This window comes from Taurulus bubalis (genome assembly GCF_910589615.1).
Source record: "Taurulus bubalis genome assembly, chromosome: 7".
NCBI classification, from domain to species: domain Eukaryota; kingdom Metazoa; phylum Chordata; class Actinopteri; order Perciformes; family Cottidae; genus Taurulus; species Taurulus bubalis.
Genome location: NC_136595.1, coordinates 28577809 through 28597770, shown reverse-complemented (window position 1 = coordinate 28597770; position 19962 = coordinate 28577809). Strand labels below are relative to the sequence as shown.

At 44.9% G+C, this 19962-nt stretch overlaps 1 protein-coding gene across 1 annotated transcript; it reads left to right on the top strand.

Annotated features, from left to right (window-relative positions):
* Positions 1 to 123: 123 nt before the first annotated feature.
* On the top strand, positions 124 to 19397 carry gabrg3 (gamma-aminobutyric acid type A receptor subunit gamma3; the record flags this gene model as incomplete). Its single annotated transcript, XM_079221087.1, has 8 exons — positions 124 to 238; positions 4800 to 4867; positions 8921 to 9141; positions 13066 to 13148; positions 15464 to 15601; positions 16687 to 16839; positions 18458 to 18660; positions 19119 to 19397. The coding sequence occupies exons 1-8, from the start codon at positions 145 to 147 to the stop codon at positions 19395 to 19397; spliced, it is 1239 nt and encodes a 412-aa protein (XP_079077213.1). The 5' UTR covers positions 124 to 144.
* Positions 19398 to 19962: the final 565 nt, after the last annotated feature.

Here is a 19962-nt window from a genome sequence, read left to right as displayed (position 1 = left end):
GAGTGAATGAAGGACTCTCCGGTCCGGGTCTCGCTTTGCCTCCACAGCTGCCTGACCCTGCAGGACCAATACCAGGACCAGGACCAGGACCAGGACCAGGACCAGGACCAGGACCAGGACTACGAGGACGCGACCGTGGCCCAGATGCTGGCCCCCAGGTCCCAGGACTCTGACGCCACGGAGATCCTCAACGACCTGCTGCGGGACTACGACAGGAAGCTGCGGCCGGACATCGGAGGTGAGCGGGCACGCGCTCACCGGGCGCGCGTACGACCTCCAGCTGGTGTGCGCGCGTGATCACAACATGTCATTTATGAAAACAAGTTATTGTTTTAATATTTCATAACGGAGCTCCACCTGTCCAGGTCAGAAGGTGATGACGTCACTGTGGCAGTGACGTCATGCTGACTCGTCCATAACGTGCATAATCAATAGTGTTATTAAATGTGTTCACGTATTAAAGATGACGCATCATAAAAATATAACATCAGAACATTTGGGACCAAATATCTAAATATTGATTCCTGATACTTTTACAAAATATTTGTATAAATATTATATCGTGAGATGTTTGATAAATAATCATAAAGTAGTTAAAGAGTTTCCTGTCATGACACGACACTGACACAATATTATATTACCATATTGCTATAAGCAGTCTGATGTCACGATATCTACTTATTATTATTATTATTATTATTATTATTATTATTATTATTATTATTATTATTATTATTATTATTATGTTTTTAATTTTAAAATCAAAATTAAAATCAATATCCTCTCAATATGTCGTCAACCAAACAATAAATATGTTTATTAAAGGCACAAATATCATGTTATCAATAATTAGTTAGTGCATGTAAGTGTATCATGTTAGTGCACGTGAGCGTGTCATGTTAGTGCACGTGAGCATCTTGTTAGTGCATGTGAGCGTGTCTTGTTAGTGCATGTAAGTGTGAGGACTTGAACCCGGGTCTCCTAGGTGACAGTCCCACATGTTGGATCCTCGCTGTGTTTGTTTCATCATCTTCATCGCTGGTCGTCTCGTTGCTGCTGCGTAGAACACAGAGCGGGTCGGAGAACGTTGAGAACCACAGCGGGTTCTCTTCATATCATTATAATCATCTTCAGAATTAATTATTAGTAAAATAGTGATTTATCTTGCTGTGTAAAAAATAATAGTTTCATTCAACCATTCATCCTAATAAAAGCTTCAAATGTAAAACGTTATGACACAAAAACGTTTTCAAATCATTAATTCTTTTGAAGATGAAAATAAATGATTTCAGTACGGAGGAAAACCTTGAACAAAACCTGCTGGAATATTTGACTAAAAAATAAATTTATAAAAAAGAAGTCTGAGGAGGTAAATCATATTTTCATTGTCACATAAAATCTCAGTTTCTAACTGACCAAAGATCATCACGTAACATCTGCACATTGTGAATATGAATCACATTTAGAGGTTAAAACTGAGAGCAAGAGAGACGTTTGTGTGACTGTTTCTTTTAGAGCTGTTAGTTAAAAACATAACAAGACGGCTTTGTTGTTTTCTAACCATCAAAGTCATGAAGCACAAAGTGGAAGAATCTGTTGTTAGAGTCTCTAGAGCCTGAGGCTTCAGTTAGGAGAGAGGGGCCAGGAGACACCGAGGGGCCAGGAGACACCGAGGTGCCAGGAGACACCGAGGGGCCAGGAGACACCGAGGGGCCAGGAGACACCGAACCCCAGACCACAAGTCTGGGGTTCATGTGCTAAAGCTGCATTCTCTCTACTGACCACTAGGGGGTGACTCCTCTGGTTGTATAGAAGTATATGCTTCATGTGCTAAAGCTGCATTCTCTCTACTGACCACTAGGGGGTGACTCCTCTGGTTGTATAGAAGTCTATGCTTCATGTGCTAAAGCTGCATTCTCTCTACTGACCACTAGGGGGTGACTCCTCTGGTTGTATAGAAGTATATGCTTCATGTGTTAAAGCTGCATTCTCTCTGCTGACCACCAGGGGGCGACTCCTCTGGTTGTATAGAAGTCTATGCTTCATGTGTTAAAGCTGCATTCTCTCTACTGACCACCAGGGGGTGACTCCTCTGGTTGTATAGAAGTATATGCTTCATGTGTTAAAGCTGCATTCTCTCTGCTGACCACCAGGGGGCGACTCCTCTGGTTGTATAGAAGTCTATGCTTCATGTGTTAAAGCTGCATTCTCTCTACTGACCACCAGGGGGTGAATCCTCTGGTTGTATAGAAGTCTATGCTTCATGTGTGTGTGTGTTCAGTGTGTGTGTGTGTGTGTTCAGTGTGTGTGTGTGTGTGTGTGTGTTTGTGTGTGTTCAGTGTGTGTTCACTGTGTGTGTTTAGTGTGTGTTCACTGTGTGTGTGTTCAGTGTGTGTGTGTGTGTGTTCAGTGTGTTCACTGTGTGTGTGTGTTCAGTGTGTTCAGTGTGTGTGTGTGTGTGTGTTTGTGTGTGTTCAGTGTGTTCAGTGTGTGTTCAGCGCGTGTGTGTGTGTTCAGTGTGTTCAGTGTGTGTGTGTGTGTTTGTGTGTGTTCAGTGTGTGTTCAGTGTGTGTTCAGTGTGTGTTCAGTGTGTGTTCAGTGCGTGTTCAGTGTGTGTTCAGTGTGTGTTCAGTGTGTGTGTTTTCAGTGTATTCAGTGTGTGTGTGTGTTCAGTGTGTTCAGTGTGTGTTCAGTGTGTGTTCAGTGTGTGTGTGTGTGTGTGTTCAGTGTGTTCAGTGTGTTCAGTGTTCAGTGTGTGTGTGTGTGTTCAACAATGAGCTAAAAGGGGCTTTAACATTCTTCTTCTTCTGACTGAGACGTCAGAGTCGAGCTGAGAGCACTCAGTATCTGATCTCTTCGTATCTGATTCAATATTTGTTTCTGATTAAATGAACTGGATAATTTCAAAGAAGATAAATAAGATGTTTTACAACGAGCTTTCTCTTCTCACAAAGAGTGAATAATGAATTATGAGTTGTGTCCTCTGAAGGCAGATGGCGCACTGAGGCCGCTTGACCTTGAGGGAATGTGACTTTGTAAAACATGTGCTGGTTCAACAACATTTCCTCCAGAGGCTCGAAGCCCCCTTTAGTTGTTAGTTAGGATTAGGTTCAGTACAGAGCGGTTAGGGTTAGTACAGAGCGGTTTGGTTCAGTACAGAGCGGTTAGGGTTAGTACAGAGTGGTTAGGTTCAGTACAGAGCGGTTAGGGTTAGTACAGAGCGGTTTGGTTCAGTACAGAGCGGTTTGGTTCAGTACAGAGCGGTTAGGGTTAGTACAGAGCGGTTTGGTTCAGTACAGAGCGGTTTGGTTCAGTACAGAGCGGTTCGGTTCAGTACAGAGCGGTTAGGGTTAGTACAGAGCGGGTAGGGTTAGTACAGAGCGGTTATCTTCAGTACAGAGCGGTTAGGGTTAGTACAGAGCGGTTAGCTTCAGTACAGAGCGGTTAGGGTTAGTACAGAGCGGTTAGCTTCAGTACAGAGCGGTTAGGGTTAGTACATAGCGGGTAGGGTTAGTACAGAGCGGTTCGCTTCAGTACAGAGCGGCTAGCTTCAGTACAGAGCGGTTAGGTTTAGTACAGAGCGGGTAGGGTTAGTACAGAGCGGTTAGCTTCAGTACAGAGCGGTTAGGGTTAGTACAGAGCGGGTAGGGTTAGTACAGAACGGTTCGCTTCAGTAAAGAGCGGTTAGGTTCAGTACAGAGCGGTTCGCTTCAGTATAGAGCGGTTAGGTTCAGTACAGAGCGGTTAGGGTTAGGACATGTGAGGAAGGCCTCAGGTGCCATGTTCATCTCCAAGAGGAGGAGTTGAAAGCCAGACAGGTGTGTCTGAAATCATTTACTAAATAGCAAGTTAGGCATTTTTAGTGCTGTTTAGATGTACAATGAGGAACTCTATATCCCACAATGCATCACGCTCACCAAGCACTATGTTCCGTCATGCACTGGAGAGAGGACCCTGGTGGTCAGGAGAGAGAATGCAGCTTTAACACATGAAGCATAGACTTCTATACAACCAGAGGAGTCGGCCCCTGGTGGCCAGGAGAGAGAATGCAGCTTTAACACATAGCATAGACTTCTATACAACCAGAGGAGTCGGCCCCTGGTGGTCAGGAGAGATAATGCAGCTTTAACACATGAAGCATAGACTTCTATACAACCAGAGGAGGCTGTCTCCTGGATGTGAACTGATGTTTATTCAGTTGGTTACAATCTGCAGCCTCACCACTAGATGTCACTAAAGCCTTCTCACTCTTTTTAATCAGTATTTTATGAAGTAATTAAGGCACCACTGCTAATAACACAGTGATTCTGACACTGTGTGTCAATCATGTGTTCTCTATTCTGCTGATGATGAGGGTTTTTAATTCCTGGAATTATCTTCTTCCTTCAGGTTGAATAGAAATTAATTAGGATTTAGGACAAACCACCACAACTCTTCATCTCGGCCCAATCGGAGATAGAAGCTCCGCTGGTTATCAGTTAATTGCATTCCTCCGGCTCCCAGGTGTGGTTCAGGTCCTGATTAGTGGGCTGGAGTGAGAGCCAGCTGGGATCAGTGGGAGCGAGGACCAGTGGACCTCTTCCTCTGGTGTTCTGGTCCTCAGTGGCGACCTGTTGCTCAGGTCATTGGTGATTTGTGACGGCAGGTAATGTGATGAAGACGAAGGCGTGATCCTCCCTGAGCTTCTTCCCACAGCACTCAGAGCCACAAAGTGTCATAGCTCTAAATTCTCTTTGCCGCTCGTTGGTCCACTAAAGAGGCTTCGACAGCTCAGTTTCTCCCTCTCTGTTCCTCCACAGTCAAACCCACCGTCGTGGACGTGGGAATGTTCGTGAACAGCATCGGGCCGGTGTCCTCCATCGATATGGTGAGTCCTGGCTTCACTTCACTCGCTTCAGCTCTCTACTTCTGGCTCCAGCTGAACTTTGTAACTGGGGTTCTGGTCCGGCCGTGAGTTGGGCGACTCCCCTATTTTGATTGGAGGAGAGTCAGGAAGGAAACACGACGGTGTGGTGAAAATGAGCTGAACAAATGTTGAACAACCCGATGCAACTTTGCTGCATGAGTCTGATTTGGGAAATGATGCCCATGTGAGAAGTGCTGCTTCATATTGGTGTTCCTGGTTCCTCAGGTGGCATTAATCAAAGGGATGTATTTAAATGTAAGTACATGGTTCTGAGAACATATTGAGTTTGTTTTCAGCCGCATTGTGAGAGATGAATTCATCGGCGGTATCAGATGTCATCCGCGTATTGTTTCTCATTACAAAGCGCCGGGTAGTCGTGAGCTTCTGACTTTACCAGCAGACAGACGTGATTAATCCCGGACGCTTTAGGAAAACGAACTCAGGAGAAATGAGGTAATTTCACATCAAATAGACAATCAAAGAGAAAAGTATTGAGGAGAGATTTTAATAAAAAGAATTCAAAAGAAATGAGCTTATTAGTCCATTAGTCCATTAACCCACTACAATATCGACCCACATCATATGATGCCTGAACGGATGAAACAGCAACTAAGCTGCACATCATGAGTCATCCATCCATCATCTATCTACCCATCATCCATCCATCCATCTATCTATCTACCCATCATCCATCCATCCATCATCTATCTATCTACCCATCATCCATCCATCTATCTATCTACCCATCATCCATCCATCTATCTATCTACCCATCATCCATCCATCCATCATCTATCTACCCATCATCCATCCATTCATCCATCCATCATCCATCCATCCATCTATCTATCTACCCATCATCCATTCATCCATCCATCTATCCATCCATCATCCATCCATCCATCTATCTATCTATCTACCCATCATCATCCATCCATCCATCCATACATCCATCTATCCATCCATCCATCCATCATCCATCCATCCATCTATCTATCTACCCATCATCCATCCATCCATCCATCTATCCATCCATCATCCATCCATCCATCTATCTATCTACCCATCATCATCCATCATCCATCTATCTATCCATCCATCCATCCATCCATCTATCCATCCATCCATCTATCCATCCATCCATCCATCTATCCATCTATCCATCCATCCATCCATCTATCCATCTATCTATCTACCCATCATCATCCATCCATCCATCCATCCATCCATCCATCTATCCATCCATCCATCCATCTATCCATCCATCCATCCATCCATCTATCCATCCATCCATCCATCCATCCATCCATCTATCCATCCATCCATCTATCTACCCATCATCATCCATCCATCCATCCATCCATCTATCCATCCATCTATCTATCCATCCATCCATCCATCCATCCATCTATCCATCCATCCATCCATCCATCTATCCATCCATCCATCCATCCATCCATCTATCCATCCATCCATCCATCTATCCATCCATCCATCATCCATCTATCCATCCATCCATCCATCCATCTATCCATCCATCCATCCATCCATCTATCCATCTATCCATCCATCTATCCATCCATCTATCCATCCATCCATCTATCATCCATCCATCCATCCATCCATCTATCCATCCATCCATCCATCCATCCATAAAGTTGTAGATCGACATGAAACACAACTCATGTTGCTTTCAACTCTACAAATCACTAAAGAAATGAGTGTAAAATATGCATTATGTTATGGGTCTAACTAAGCCTAACTTTAATGTATTTTAATGCTCACATTTTAAAATACTAGCGTTACTTTTTTATGTTAACATTAATTAATTTAAGACTAATGGTACTTATAGATGCCAACATTGCTTTTTTTATGCTAATATTAATTTATTTTTATGCCAGCTTTACCATTTTTAGGGCTGACGTTACTTGTTATGCCAAATATACTGTTTAACCCTTCAGGGTCTTTTTCTTGATTTTACATAATTTCTTAAATTCACATTTTAAGGTACTTGCATATGATATATATACCCATGTGTTACATCTAAAATGTTATGTTGTGTAGCATGGACCTACAGGATGTTGTGTAGCATGGACCTACCGGATGTTGTGTAGCATGGACCTACAGGATGTTGTGTAGCATGGACCTACAGGATGTTGTGTAGCATGGACCTACAGGATGTTGTGAATCATGGACCTACCGGATGTTGTGTAGCATAGACCTACAGGATGTTGTGTAGCATGGACCTACAGGGTGTTGTGTAGCATGGACCTAGAGGATGTTGTGTAGCATGGACCTACAGGATGTTGTGTAGCATGGACCTACAGGGTGTTGTGTAGCATGGACCTAGAGGATGTTGTGTAGCATGGACCTACAGGATGTTGTGTAGCATGGACCTAGAGGATGTTGTGTAGCATGGACCTACAGGATGTTGTGTAGCATGGACCTACAGGGTGTTGTGTAGCATGGACCTACAGGGTGTTGTGTAGCATGGACCTACAGGGTGTTGTGTAGCATGGACCTACAGGGTGTATTATCTGAGCGTCTGTTCTGCTCGTTTCACGTCTGATTAGTTTGAAGCGCTGCACAAATATTCCATTTCGCAAAAAAGACAATATTCACAATAATCTGTTTACATGAAAATGAACTTTCACTAATATTCCCGTTGACATGCAGCAGTTAATATTCAGATTGACGTGCCTCTTCCTCGTCCTCCTCCTCAGTGAGTCTGTAGACCCGTCCTCCTGGACACGTGGGCGTCAGCAGACTATAATACGTGAAAATCAAACGTAATCTAGGACACAACTGGGTCCGTCGTGCATTGAAACCTCTTCTGCCACTAAGACCAGGTGTGCGTTGGTGCAGCATGGAGGTCAGGTCCCAGGAGGTCGTCTGTTCTTTAGTTTGAAGGAGGTGTGGGGTCTGAAGACAGCAGCTCCTCTGAGGCAGTCCAGGTGAAACAACCATTTTCTCCACAGCAACGCCGGCTGGAAGCAGCTGGAGGGGAAGTGAGATCGATTCTCTCTCAGCAGCAGAAACCTCCTCCTAACGGGAACTGATGTAAGAGATAACGGAGCCGGACACCTGGGTTCACCTGAGCCTCAGATCATATTCAATATTTCATTTGCTGCACTTTTCCTCCACCGGTCATTAAATCCTGGATAATGTTGAGTTTTTCTTTTCTGTCTTTTTTTCTAAGTCCCCAGAGCTCCTCACAAATGAAAGGTCATGAGCACACAATGGTTCTCTTGATTACAGCCTTCATTCTAATTGGTGAGCTATTCAAACTGGTGAGCGACTGGAGGAAAGGTCGAAGGCATCTCAGGCGGTGGCAGCAGTTTGAAAAGGTGTTGAGGGCCGGAGGAGGTTATTATTAATTTAATCATCCACTAACATATTTCTGTATCGTTGCAACCTAAAATCTGTTTGCTTTGCTCTGAGCTCGTAGCGCCTGAAGAGATACGCTGGTTAGATTCAGGAAAAGATCGTAATATAATGAGCTAGGTTCAGGAAAAGATCGTAAGATAAAGAGTTAGGTTCAGGAAAAGATCGTAAGATAATCATGTATCTGGTTTCAGATCCTTCGAAAAAAACAGAAAAATCCAAACTCATTGATAGATTTCATCCGTTGGACTGAAAGGTCTCGTTTAGATTTCAGACTTCCTGCTTTAATCTGCATGACGTTACATTCTTCCTCAACCTTTTAGTTTGTTGGACAGATTTTTGGAATATGAATCTTTTGGATATACTCAAAGAAATGACATGGGGCTCCTGAGACTCACCCCAGGAGAACATTGATGTTCTCCTGGGGTGAGTCTCAGGAGGAACATCAATGTTCTCCTGAGACTCAGGAGAACATGGGGCTCCTGAGCAGCAGGTGAAGCCGAGTGACTGCAGACGACCTTGAGTCCTCCTCCTCCCTGTCTCACCTTGAGTCCTCCTCCCTGTCTCACCTTGAGTCCTCCTCCCTGTCTCACCTTGAGTCCTCCTCCCTGTCTTCTGCTTGTCTTTCAGGAATACCAGATCGACATCATCTTCGCCCAGACGTGGACGGACAGCCGGCTGCGGTACAACGGGACCATGAAGCGGCTGACCCTGAACAGCAACATGGTCGGGCTCATCTGGCTGCCCGACACCATCTTCAGGAACTCCAAGAACGCCGATTCCCACTGGATCACGATGCCCAACCAGCTGCTCCGGATATGGAACGACGGGAGGATCCTGTACACGCTAAGGTGGGCGCCTTCCTCCTGGAGACGCTGTCCTTCAGGGCGGAGAACATGAGGTTCTGCAATGCGCATGTTCTGTCATGCTCATGTTCTGCAGAACTCATGTTCTGTCATGCTCATGTTCTGCAGAACTCATGTTCTGCAATGCTCATGTTCTGCAGATCTCATGTTCTGCAGATCTCATGTTCTGCAGATCTCATGTTCTGCAATGCTCATGTAGTAATGTAGTCTCCACACTACATGCTGTTGTTCAGGAGCTGCAGAGATGACGTACAGGAAGTCGACCAACAGGAAGTCGTCACTGACTCCCTCCACCAACAGCCAATGGGGCTCTTCTTCTGGATTATTACATAAAATAATCTGGTTTATGATTCTTCCAGATTTAGTTTATTCAGATAATCTTCACTCATGAACTTTGATGATGTTTAAAGCGTAAAGTGAGAAGCTAACGTTAGCCTACGAGGTGATTGACAGGTCGACACCAGAGACCTATACGACGTCTCTACGTCACTCCATATATGGTCACTTCCTGTTCACCGGTTGCAAACAACCAACACGGCGACGGCCGAAATCCAAGATGGCAACGTTCGAAATTGGCTTCAAAACATCCGTTCAGACATTATTTGAGACATAACTCAGAGAAGAGGGAACAGGAAGTTAGAAGTGGAAGTTAGATCACTATAAAACTTTTTTAGTTTTATAATCAATGTTGGATTTGTGAAGCGTTACATTCCCACTAGAACAGAGCCGCTCCAGCGTCAGCGCGGGTCGACTCGGACTCGTATTGACTCGTCTGGGCAAACTTATCCGCAGAGAAAGACAATGAAATGTCATATGGTGTTAATTGTGCATCTGCTCAGCCGCAGTAAACAGAGATGACATTTAGAGACATCAGCGCCTCTCCCTCAAGCTTCTAGAGGTCTGGAGATCAGAGATGTTCTTCTTTTCCTTGTTCCTGTGGACTGTCCACGTTGTCGTCCTCTCTGAGAACTAAAGCATCTTCAAGCTGCACGGCCGCCTCTCAGCTGATTGGTTTATTGAAGGCTTGTTTCTAGTCAGGCTTCAGGGGATTCCTCCTGTTTGAGGAGGTCAGTGAACTCCTCACGCTTCCTGTGAAAATGTAACTGCCGTTCTATAACTGGTTCATAAATGAAGGTCAATAACGCGCTGGCTGCATAATTACATCCACAGGTTCGCCTTTATCTGTCTTTATTATAATTAATAACCGCCCTGGGCTGATTTCTAAGGAGTTTGTTGATCATAATCACGACATGGAGGCAGCTGTGCAGATTCTCTGACACCAGCCAATGAGATGAAGACTGCAAGAAGAACTTCTTTAGAAAGAGTCTTGTGGTTTCCTTTCGATTCTGAGACTGTTAACGTAAATATGACATAATATTAGAAAATATTGGACCCATTTTTCACAAGCCACATATCTTCCAAACTCACCGTATCTGTGATTTTAGTTTTTAAAAAACGTATCAATGGATCTTTTTTTTGTCATTTGTGACCTAAGGCTGCATAAATACATGTAACTGAACTCTGATTATCTTCCTAAACTCAAACTTGATTTTGTGTTTTGAAGAATCTGAAGAATGGGTCAAAGGTCAAGTTGGTCAATTCTTTTCCACTTTAAAGTTTCCTTTTTACCATTTGACTACAAATGTCCTTGAAGGAGCAGTTTGTAGAGAGTGGAGCCGTGAAGGCAGATTGTTCTGCTCGATGTGTGGAAGTGATTATGGTTCTTCCATCTCCACACCGCAGGTCCCAATTAAAGCACCACGGTTCTGAACCTGCTTCTTTATTTTCTACCGCTTCCTGAGCCTCTCCGTTGCTGCAAATAAAACGATCTGTTTTATTCTTTGTGTAGTTGAAAGACATTTTGAGACTTCCAGTTATTATTACTTATTTTTAATGTGCTGTACTGTAGCTTGTATTGTGTGTTCTTCTCCCCACATATAATGTTGCATTGTGTCTTTTATCCTGTACAGTTTGCTCTTGTTTTATGTTTGTCTCGTCCATCAAGGGACTACAGATGTGAATTGGCTGAAGCTACAATCTGGTACAGTGCATCAAATAGTGCCATTTATGTTTTAACTGTACATAATCCCTTTTAAATAAAGATATATAATAATAATATTTTATTTGCACAAATCATTTGCATAATATGGTTTGACGAGAGAGCTGAGTATATTTGAGTATCGTCGGCATAATAATAACCAGCGAGGTTGTTGTTGTGAGGCCGAGTGGGCGCATTCACAGGTTAAAGAGGGGCGGGCCCAGGATTGAACCTTGAGGGACGCCGCAGGGCCCTATTTCTCGTACCTGGCTAAACAAAGTCAAGCAAATGTCCTAATCTCCATCTTAAATGAGCGAGATGATTGACATCAGGCTGTCTGGGTTTCTTCACGGCTGATCCGCTGAAACGTCTCGTTCATTCTAGAAGACGTCAGTCATCTGATAAATGCGCCGCTCCTCTTCAGAAGGATAATAATGGAGCACTGACACCACCATGTTCTAACAGTACAATGGACAATAAACTCAGAGGAACCTCTTTTTATTTCTCTGCTGAGAAGCAGGAGATGATCATGAAGGCATATGAGGAAGTCAGTACCGTAGTCATTCACAGCAAACGCGTTGAGAATATTCCAACGTTTTTGCAACATTGTTGCCGTGAACGCAACTTTAACTCCGCCCCCTCTGAGAGACATAAGCGTCTAAATATATCAGACAAGTTAAATGCGTCAGTGCTGAGAAAATGTATCGGCTAATTTGAAGTGCTTCATCACCCAAATCAATCAGATTATATTTACGAATACATATATACTTATGAGGATATATGTACTGTATGCACGTATGAATCATGTACTATATATGTGTATATGAGTTTGAATATGTGTATGGGCGGATCTGTATGTATGTATTATTCATAATCAGAAATTCAATCAATTGAAGCAGTGAAAATAAATTGTGTGTGATTCTCTGTATTCTCATCACGATCACCTTAATCATGTTCTACAATAATGATATGCATGGTGTACTAATAACACTGTCATATAGTTATGATGCTTTAACACATCCATAAGTTTCTTAAGAGCTAAATAAACTTAAGAACAGCGGCATGCAGCGGCTGACAGTCTGTGTCTGAGACGATCAGCTGCGTCTGTGGTGATCAATGTCCGCGGCTCGAGAAGCTCTCTAAATAAATTATTTCTTGCCGGCAGAATCTATATCGCCGCGTACAGGAAGTCATGACGATGTAAAGGACGGATCCTGGAGATCTGGAAGAACTCTCTCCCTATAAAACTAATATAACTAATATCGCTCCTTCACCAATGAGGAAGAAGCTGCCTCTTTAGTCCGTGGGAGTGTCCATCTTATCCAGTGAAGTTCAGTCAGCCTGCCCGGGAGCAGGTTTACATTTTTGGATGTGTTGCTATGGTGATTAATCTAAGCTTGCTTCGAGAAACCGAGAAAGCCTGACCTACGTCATCTTATCCTGACAATTAGCCGCTAACTCAGGAAGCCAGGTACGAGGAACAGGACCCAGGTCAGAGGCATGCGTTTGTGTTTGTTTTCCAACGGCAGCAAAATAAATCCTATCCCCTCGACTTAAAGTGAGACTTCAGCATCTTATGACTGTGCCAGAAACGCCAACCATCAACATGTGTTCACTGCAAATGTCCTTGGGTTGAATCCAGAAGCAGTTTGTAGAGAACGGATCCGTAAAGACTCGTCCCTCAGAGATGATGCTCCTTCATCTCTACGTACGCTGATGACGCTGAGTTTTTTAATCGAAATTACACTTGTGCATTCTTGTCCTATTTTTGTGACTTCACTTTAAAAGCCTGAGCCGAAACCACGCGTTGGATTCACGTGAAATCATTTTCTACAGAACTAAAAGAGACGATTCATTTCTTTTCTTCCCAGACTGACGATAAACGCAGAATGCCAGCTGCAGCTGCACAACTTCCCGATGGACGAGCACTCCTGTCCGCTCATCTTCTCCAGCTGTGAGTACAACGTCGTACTCAGGATGAGAAGATAAAGTATTTGTTGTATTGTATTTCATCCGTCTCACGTGATTATGTTGCTTTTACTTCTTTCCACCCTGAAGATGAGCTGCTGATCTCTGTGGGAACAGAAGCCTCTGTAGAGGCCTCTTACAGCAAATGTGCTTTTAGAGGTGTTTGTTTAAAACATTGATTTTCTCTGTAGCTGTGAAAGTAGTGGTGAAGGACAGTCATGGCCAAGGGACTGGAGGACAATTAATAAACATTCACGGTTCTCGCCACAGCTCCTCAGAGCTGGCTGTGAGGCTTAGAGTTCCAGGATTAAAATGCACCAGCAGGGAAAATAACTCCTGGAATCTGATTGGCCCGCAGGATGCCCCCTGCCAGAGTCACGTTGTCCTCGTTGTCTTCGTTGTCCTCGTTGTCCTCGTTGTCCTCGTTGTCTTCGTTGTCCTCGTTGTCTTCGTTGTCTTCGTTGTCCTCGTTGTCCTCGTTGTCCTCGTTGTCTTCGTTGTCCTCGTTGTCTTCGTTGTCCTCGTTGTCCTCGTTGTCCTCGTTGTCCTCGTTGTCCTCGTTGTCTTCGTTGTCCTCGTTGTCCTCGTTGTCCTCGTTGTCTTCGTTGTCCTCGTTGTCTTCGTTGTCCTCGTTGTCCTCGTTGTCGTCGTTGTCCTAGTTGTCCTCGTTGTCTTCGTTGTCCTCGTTGTCCTCGTTGTCCTCGTTGTCCTCGTTGTCCTCGTTGTCTTCGTTGTCCTCGTTGTCCTCGTTGTCCTCGTTGTCTTCGTTGTCTTCGTTGTCCTCGTTGTCCTCGTTGTCTTCGTTGTCCTCGTTGTCTTCGTTGTCCTCGTTGTCTTCGTTGTCCTCGTTGTCTTCGTTGTCTTCGTTGTCTTCGTTGTCCTCGTTGTCCTCGTTGTCTTCGTTGTCCTCGTTGTCTTCGTTGTCCTCGTTGTCCTCGTTGTCCTCGTTGTCCTCGTTGTCTTCGTTGTCCTCGTTGTCCTCGTTGTCCTCGTTGTCCTCGTTGTCTTCGTTGTCTTCGTTGTCCTCGTTGTCCTCGTTGTCTTCGTTGTCCTCGTTGTCTTCGTTGTCCTCGTTGTCTTCGTTGTCTTCGTTGTCTTCGTTGTCCTCGTTGTCCTCGTTGTCTTCGTTGTTCTTGTTGTCTTCGTTGTCCTCGTTGTCCTCGTTGTCCTCGTTGTCCTCGTTGTCTTCGTTGTCCTCGTTGTCTTCGTTGTCTTCGTTGTCTTCGTTGTCCTCGTTGTCCTCGTTGTCTTCGTTGTCCTCGTTGTCCTCGTTGTCTTCGTTGTCTTCGTTGTCCTCGTTGTCTTCGTTGTCCTCGTTGTCCTCGTTGTCCTCGTTGTCTTCGTTGTCCTCGTTGTCCTCGTTGTCTTCGTTGTCCTCGTTGTCTTCATTGTCCTCGTTGTCCTCGTTGTCCTCGTTGTCTTCGTTGTCCTCGTTGTCTTCGTTGTCCTCGTTGTCTTCGTTGTCTTCGTTGTCCTCGTTGTCCTCGTTGTCCTCGTTGTCTTCGTTGTCTTCGTTGTCCTCGTTGTCTTCGTTGTCCTCGTTGTCTTCGTTGTCTTCGTTGTCTTCGTTGTCCTCGTTGTCCTCGTTGTCTTCGTTGTCCTCGTTGTCCTCGTTGTCTTCGTTGTCCTCGTTGTCCTCGTTGTGCTCGTTGTCTTCGTTGTCCTCCTTGTCCTCCTTGTCCTCCTTGTGCTCGTTGTCTTCCTTGTCTAATGTGTATTAATCCTTTTGAATATTGTTATATAATGAATGCATCATGAATTTTGCCTCGAGTCCGTTAGTAATATTTATTGCAAACGTCCAACATAATACTGTTTCCATTCATAAAGTTTACTCTTTGCAACAGAAAGCTTTTATTTTATAGTATTTCTGAATGTTTATTGACATCATTAATAGCAAACGAGGGATTTGTTCGTTCAACACCTAAACTACAGTTTCTGTTAATTGAACGCTCGTCATCAGGATCCTTCTGATAGCGTTTCCTTGAGGTGATGCTGCGTCTCCTAGAGACTGAAGGGATGCGGCACGCGGCAGGAATGGAACCATTAACCCTTCGTTATCCTGGCGTGATAAACGCCCCCCGGGGCCTGAAGGTCGACCCGCCATGGAGATGGATTCTCTACATTATGGAGCCGAAGCTTTCGTTTAATCTGATTTCCTTTGAGTCCCAGACTCGTCTTTCTCATTAGCCGGACTCCTGCAGGAGAGCGCGTTGCTCTGGGTGGCCTTCGGTCTGCACAGGACATCCATCATTAGTGTCACACACACTCACACACACACACACATGCACTGTGTGATTGCAGATGGATACCCGCGAGACGAGTTGATTTACAAGTGGAGGAAGAACTCCGTGGAGGCGGCGGACCCCAAGTCCTGGCGTCTCTACCAGTTTGACTTCATGGGCCTGAGGAACACCACGGACATCATAAACACCAGCGCCGGTGGGTTTGGTGACGCTGGTCGCACAACGCATCGGGACGCACTCATTTGCTGTGACTTGTTTGTTTTTATAAAAAAACGTAATAAATGATCGAGTGTAGAAGGAAACCCTTTTCTGCAGCAGTCCATCAGGTGTGAAATAGAAGAGGTGTCCCTGTTTGAGCACGACTTCCTCCGATGATGGTTTAACTTTGTGAGTCCATCCAAGATAAACAAACACATCATCGCCTATTTAAGGTCATTAATAAGTGCTTATTTCTTCTTTTTTTAACCCTTTTAATTAGCAGAACAACGGTGTCACGTGCACCCTCTGAGCACTGAAGACAACATCAGCTCCATTTTAAAGGGAGCTGCTGATAAATATCCTCTTTTATATATTGAAGCTGTATTCAATATATCAGATGATCTCTCATATAATTTAAAGAGGAACTGAACTGACATTTGTCTCTACTGCTGAAATTCAAAAAGTGCCTCTAGAATAATGAAAAAAGTCTTAATAACGTGGCTCATGTTCTGAAACGACTAAGCTAATGATTGGAAATGAAACTGCAGTTCCTCAAATGTCCACTTGAGACCTCAACAGCGAGTCAATCCCATAGACCTCCATGTTAAAATGAGAAGAAACAGGCTTAATTCAGGGCGTCTGCTCTGCTACGTCACCTACCGCCTCATCAACTTACTCACTAAGGCGGCTGGATGGTCAGCTAGCTAGCTCGCTCGCTAATCCCACCATGATTTTATGCTAGTTTGGTCTACGATATTTTAACTTTCAGACAGTTTTTTATTACTGTAACCGTTCAAATTGCTTAAGATATGTATTTTCCATAATTATAGCTCATATGTTTATGCTAGTGATTAGCATTAGTGCTATTGATTAGCATTAGCGATTCACAGGCTAATTGAAAAGGTAACCTCTACTCTTTAACTAATACTTCTCTCAGTGTTTTGTTATTGTTCTTCTTCTCATATTACATGCAGAACCTTCAAAGACGTCACGTGACCCAAAGTAGTTATTTATCAAGCTTGTTTTTGTTAGCATACTTTCTGTATTAATAACTTGGATAACCGTTTGTTTGCGTGCACACAGGTGACTACGTGTTGATGACCGTGTACTTCGACCTGAGCAGGAGGATGGGCTACTTCACCATCCAGACCTACATCCCCTGCATCCTCACCGTGGTCCTGTCCTGGGTGTCCTTCTGGATCAAAAAGGACGCCACGCCGGCCCGAACGGCTTTAGGTACTCCGGTCTTGCTAGCTAGCGTACTCATCCACATCTGCGTAGTTAGAAAATGTCTCCCATTCAATTCAGATTATTCAATTCAAAATCACAAATTACAAATGTGTCTCGGAGGGCTTTACAATCTGTAACATAACATTCTGTCCCGGGACCTCACATCGGATCAGGAACAACTCCCCAAATAAAGATAGTAAAATAGAATAGATGTCATGTGACCAGAATGAACAATGTAACAGAGTTACAGCACATTACATGAATATGACAGAAATTATTCATATAATGAGCGGTAGGCATGGACCATGATCAAGATAGTTAACATGCTAACTTAACTAGGGTTTAAGCCTGAATAACAGATAGTTAACAGGCTAACTTATCTCCTCCCCCATACATTGTCAGGTCGGCCTCAGACTTTATTTTTAAGGCTACACACAGAAGCTCACATGAAGCTCCACGTTCAGCTTCCTGTCATTAAATATAAACTCTCCTCAAACCTGAATTTCATTCTATTGTTCAGAGCAAAAAACAAATCTGAAATCTGTGCCGCAGGACGCCTCAGGAGCAGGTGAGTGTAATCACTGAGGCAGGCCAGGTTCAGGGGGAGAGGAGGTGTCCGCCCAAAATAGACGAAGCCGGCTTGTTCCCATGGGAACGCCGGGAAACAGTCGCAGGTGTTTTTCTCTTTCTTGCAGGAGAGAAGGAAGCTAGGAGGAGAGAAGGAAGCCAGGCTTCTCTGTGACGCTCCTCTAGGAGGAGAGAAGGAAGCCAGGCTTCTCTGTGACGCTCCTCTAGGAGGAAAGAAGGAAGCCAGGCTTTAGAAACATCTGGAAGTCAGGATCACACGTCGGCTTCTGACTCGTGAAGCCAGGAAACCTTAAAGCTGATCGTTATGTTTATATATTATATTATAAGGATTAAAATGTCATCACGTTGACATCACAGTGACATCACAGTGACATCACAGTGACACCATGGTGACATCATGGTGACATCACAGTGACATCACATTGACACCACGGTGACATCACAGTGACACCATGGTGACATCACGGTGACATCACGTTGACACCACGGTGGCATCACGTTGACACCACGGTGGCATCACAGTGACACCACGGTGACATCACGGTGACATCACAGTGACACCACGGTGACATCACGGTGACATCACAGTGACATCACGGTGACACCACGGTGACATCACGGTGACACTACAGTGACACCACGGTGACATCACAGTGACATCACGTTGACACCACGGTGACATCACAGTGACATCACGTTGACACCATGGTGACATCACAGTGACACCATGGTGACATCACGGTGACATCACGTTGACACCACGGTGGCATCACGTTGACACCACGGTGGCATCACAGTGACACCACGGTGACATCACGGTGACATCACAGTGACACCACGGTGACATCACGGTGACACCACGGTGACATCACGGTGACACCACGGTGACATCACGGTGACACCACAGTGACACCACGGTGACATCACAGTGACATCACGTTGACACCATGGTGACATCACAGTGACATCACAGTGACATCACAGTGACATCACGGTGACATCACAGTGACATCACGGCCCTCTTGGTCCCCTGCAGGCATCACCACCGTGCTGACGATGACCACCCTGAGCAGCGTGGCCAGGACGTCCCTCCCCAGAGTGTCCTACGTGACGGCCATGGACCTGTTCGTCACCGTCTGCTTCCTGTTCGTGTTCGCTGCTCTGATGGAGTACGCCACGCTCAACTACTGCTCGTCCAGCGCCCGCAGGCCCGGCTGCCTGGAGCCCCGACGTCTGGATGTATGAAGACACATTACTTATTCTACTCATGTTGAATATTATGTTTCATGTGTGTGTGTGTATGTATAATATGTATTTATATTTATTTATTCATTTTTGTATTGTCATTTTCAACACAACAGGCATTCCCTGACATAGGACCTCGAAAATAAATGTAATGTTTTTTATTTTAGATTAAAATTTAGTTTTGTGCATTTCTTACAGGACATTCCCTAACTAGGCTCTAACAAATAGAAAATATATATTTTTCATTTTAATATTTTTTTGTGCATCTCTTAACAAAACAGGACATACTCTGAAATTGGACCTAAAAAATAAAATATATTTGTATGTATATATCTATTTATTTTACACAACATGACATTCCTTAACATAGGACCTAAACAATGATTACAAAAAAATTAAATTTATTTTCTCTTCCTCTTACTCCTCCTCTAACCCCCTCCTCCCCCCCTCAGAGCTACTCGGTCCTGGATGTGAGGTCCCCCCAGGCCGTCCTCTCTCTGAGCTCCTCCCTGTACTGGCAGAACTTTGAGGATGCTTGTGTGTCCGAGTGTCTGGAGGGGAAAGACTGCCGCAGCTTCTTCTGCTGCTTCGAGGAGTGCAAAGCCGGCGGCTGGAGAAGAGGCCGGCTCCACGTGGACCTGCTGGACCTGGACTTGTACTCACGGGTCTTCTTCCCCACCTCCTTCCTGCTGTTCAACATCGTGTACTGGGTGGGATACCTCTACCTGTAGCGCTGCCTCTACCCGTAGCGCTGCCTCTACCCGTAGCGCTGCCTCTACCCGTAGCGATGCCTCTACCTGTAGCGCTGCCTCTACCTGTAGCGCTGCCTCTACCTGTAGTGCTACCTCTATCTGTAGCGATGCCTCTACCTGTAGCGCTGCCTCTACCTGTAGCGCTGCCTCTACCTGTAGCGATGCCTCTACCTGTAGCGCTGCCTCTACCTGTAGCGCTGCCTCTATGTAGCGCTACCTCTACCTGTAGCGCTGCCTCTACCTGTAGTGCTACCTCTATCTGTAGCGCTACCTCTACCTGTAGCGCTACCTCTACCCGTAGCGCTACCTCTACCCGTAGCGCTGCCTCTACCTGTAGCGCTACCTCTACCTGTAGCGCTACCTCTATGTAGCGCTACCTCTACCTGTAACGCTACCTCTACCTGTAGCGCTACCTCTACCTGTAGCGCTACCTCTATGTAGCGCTACCTCTACCTGTAACGCTACCTCTACCTGTAGCGCTACCTCTACCCGTAGCGCTACCTCTACCCGTAGCGCTGCCTCTACCTGTAGCGCTACCTCTATG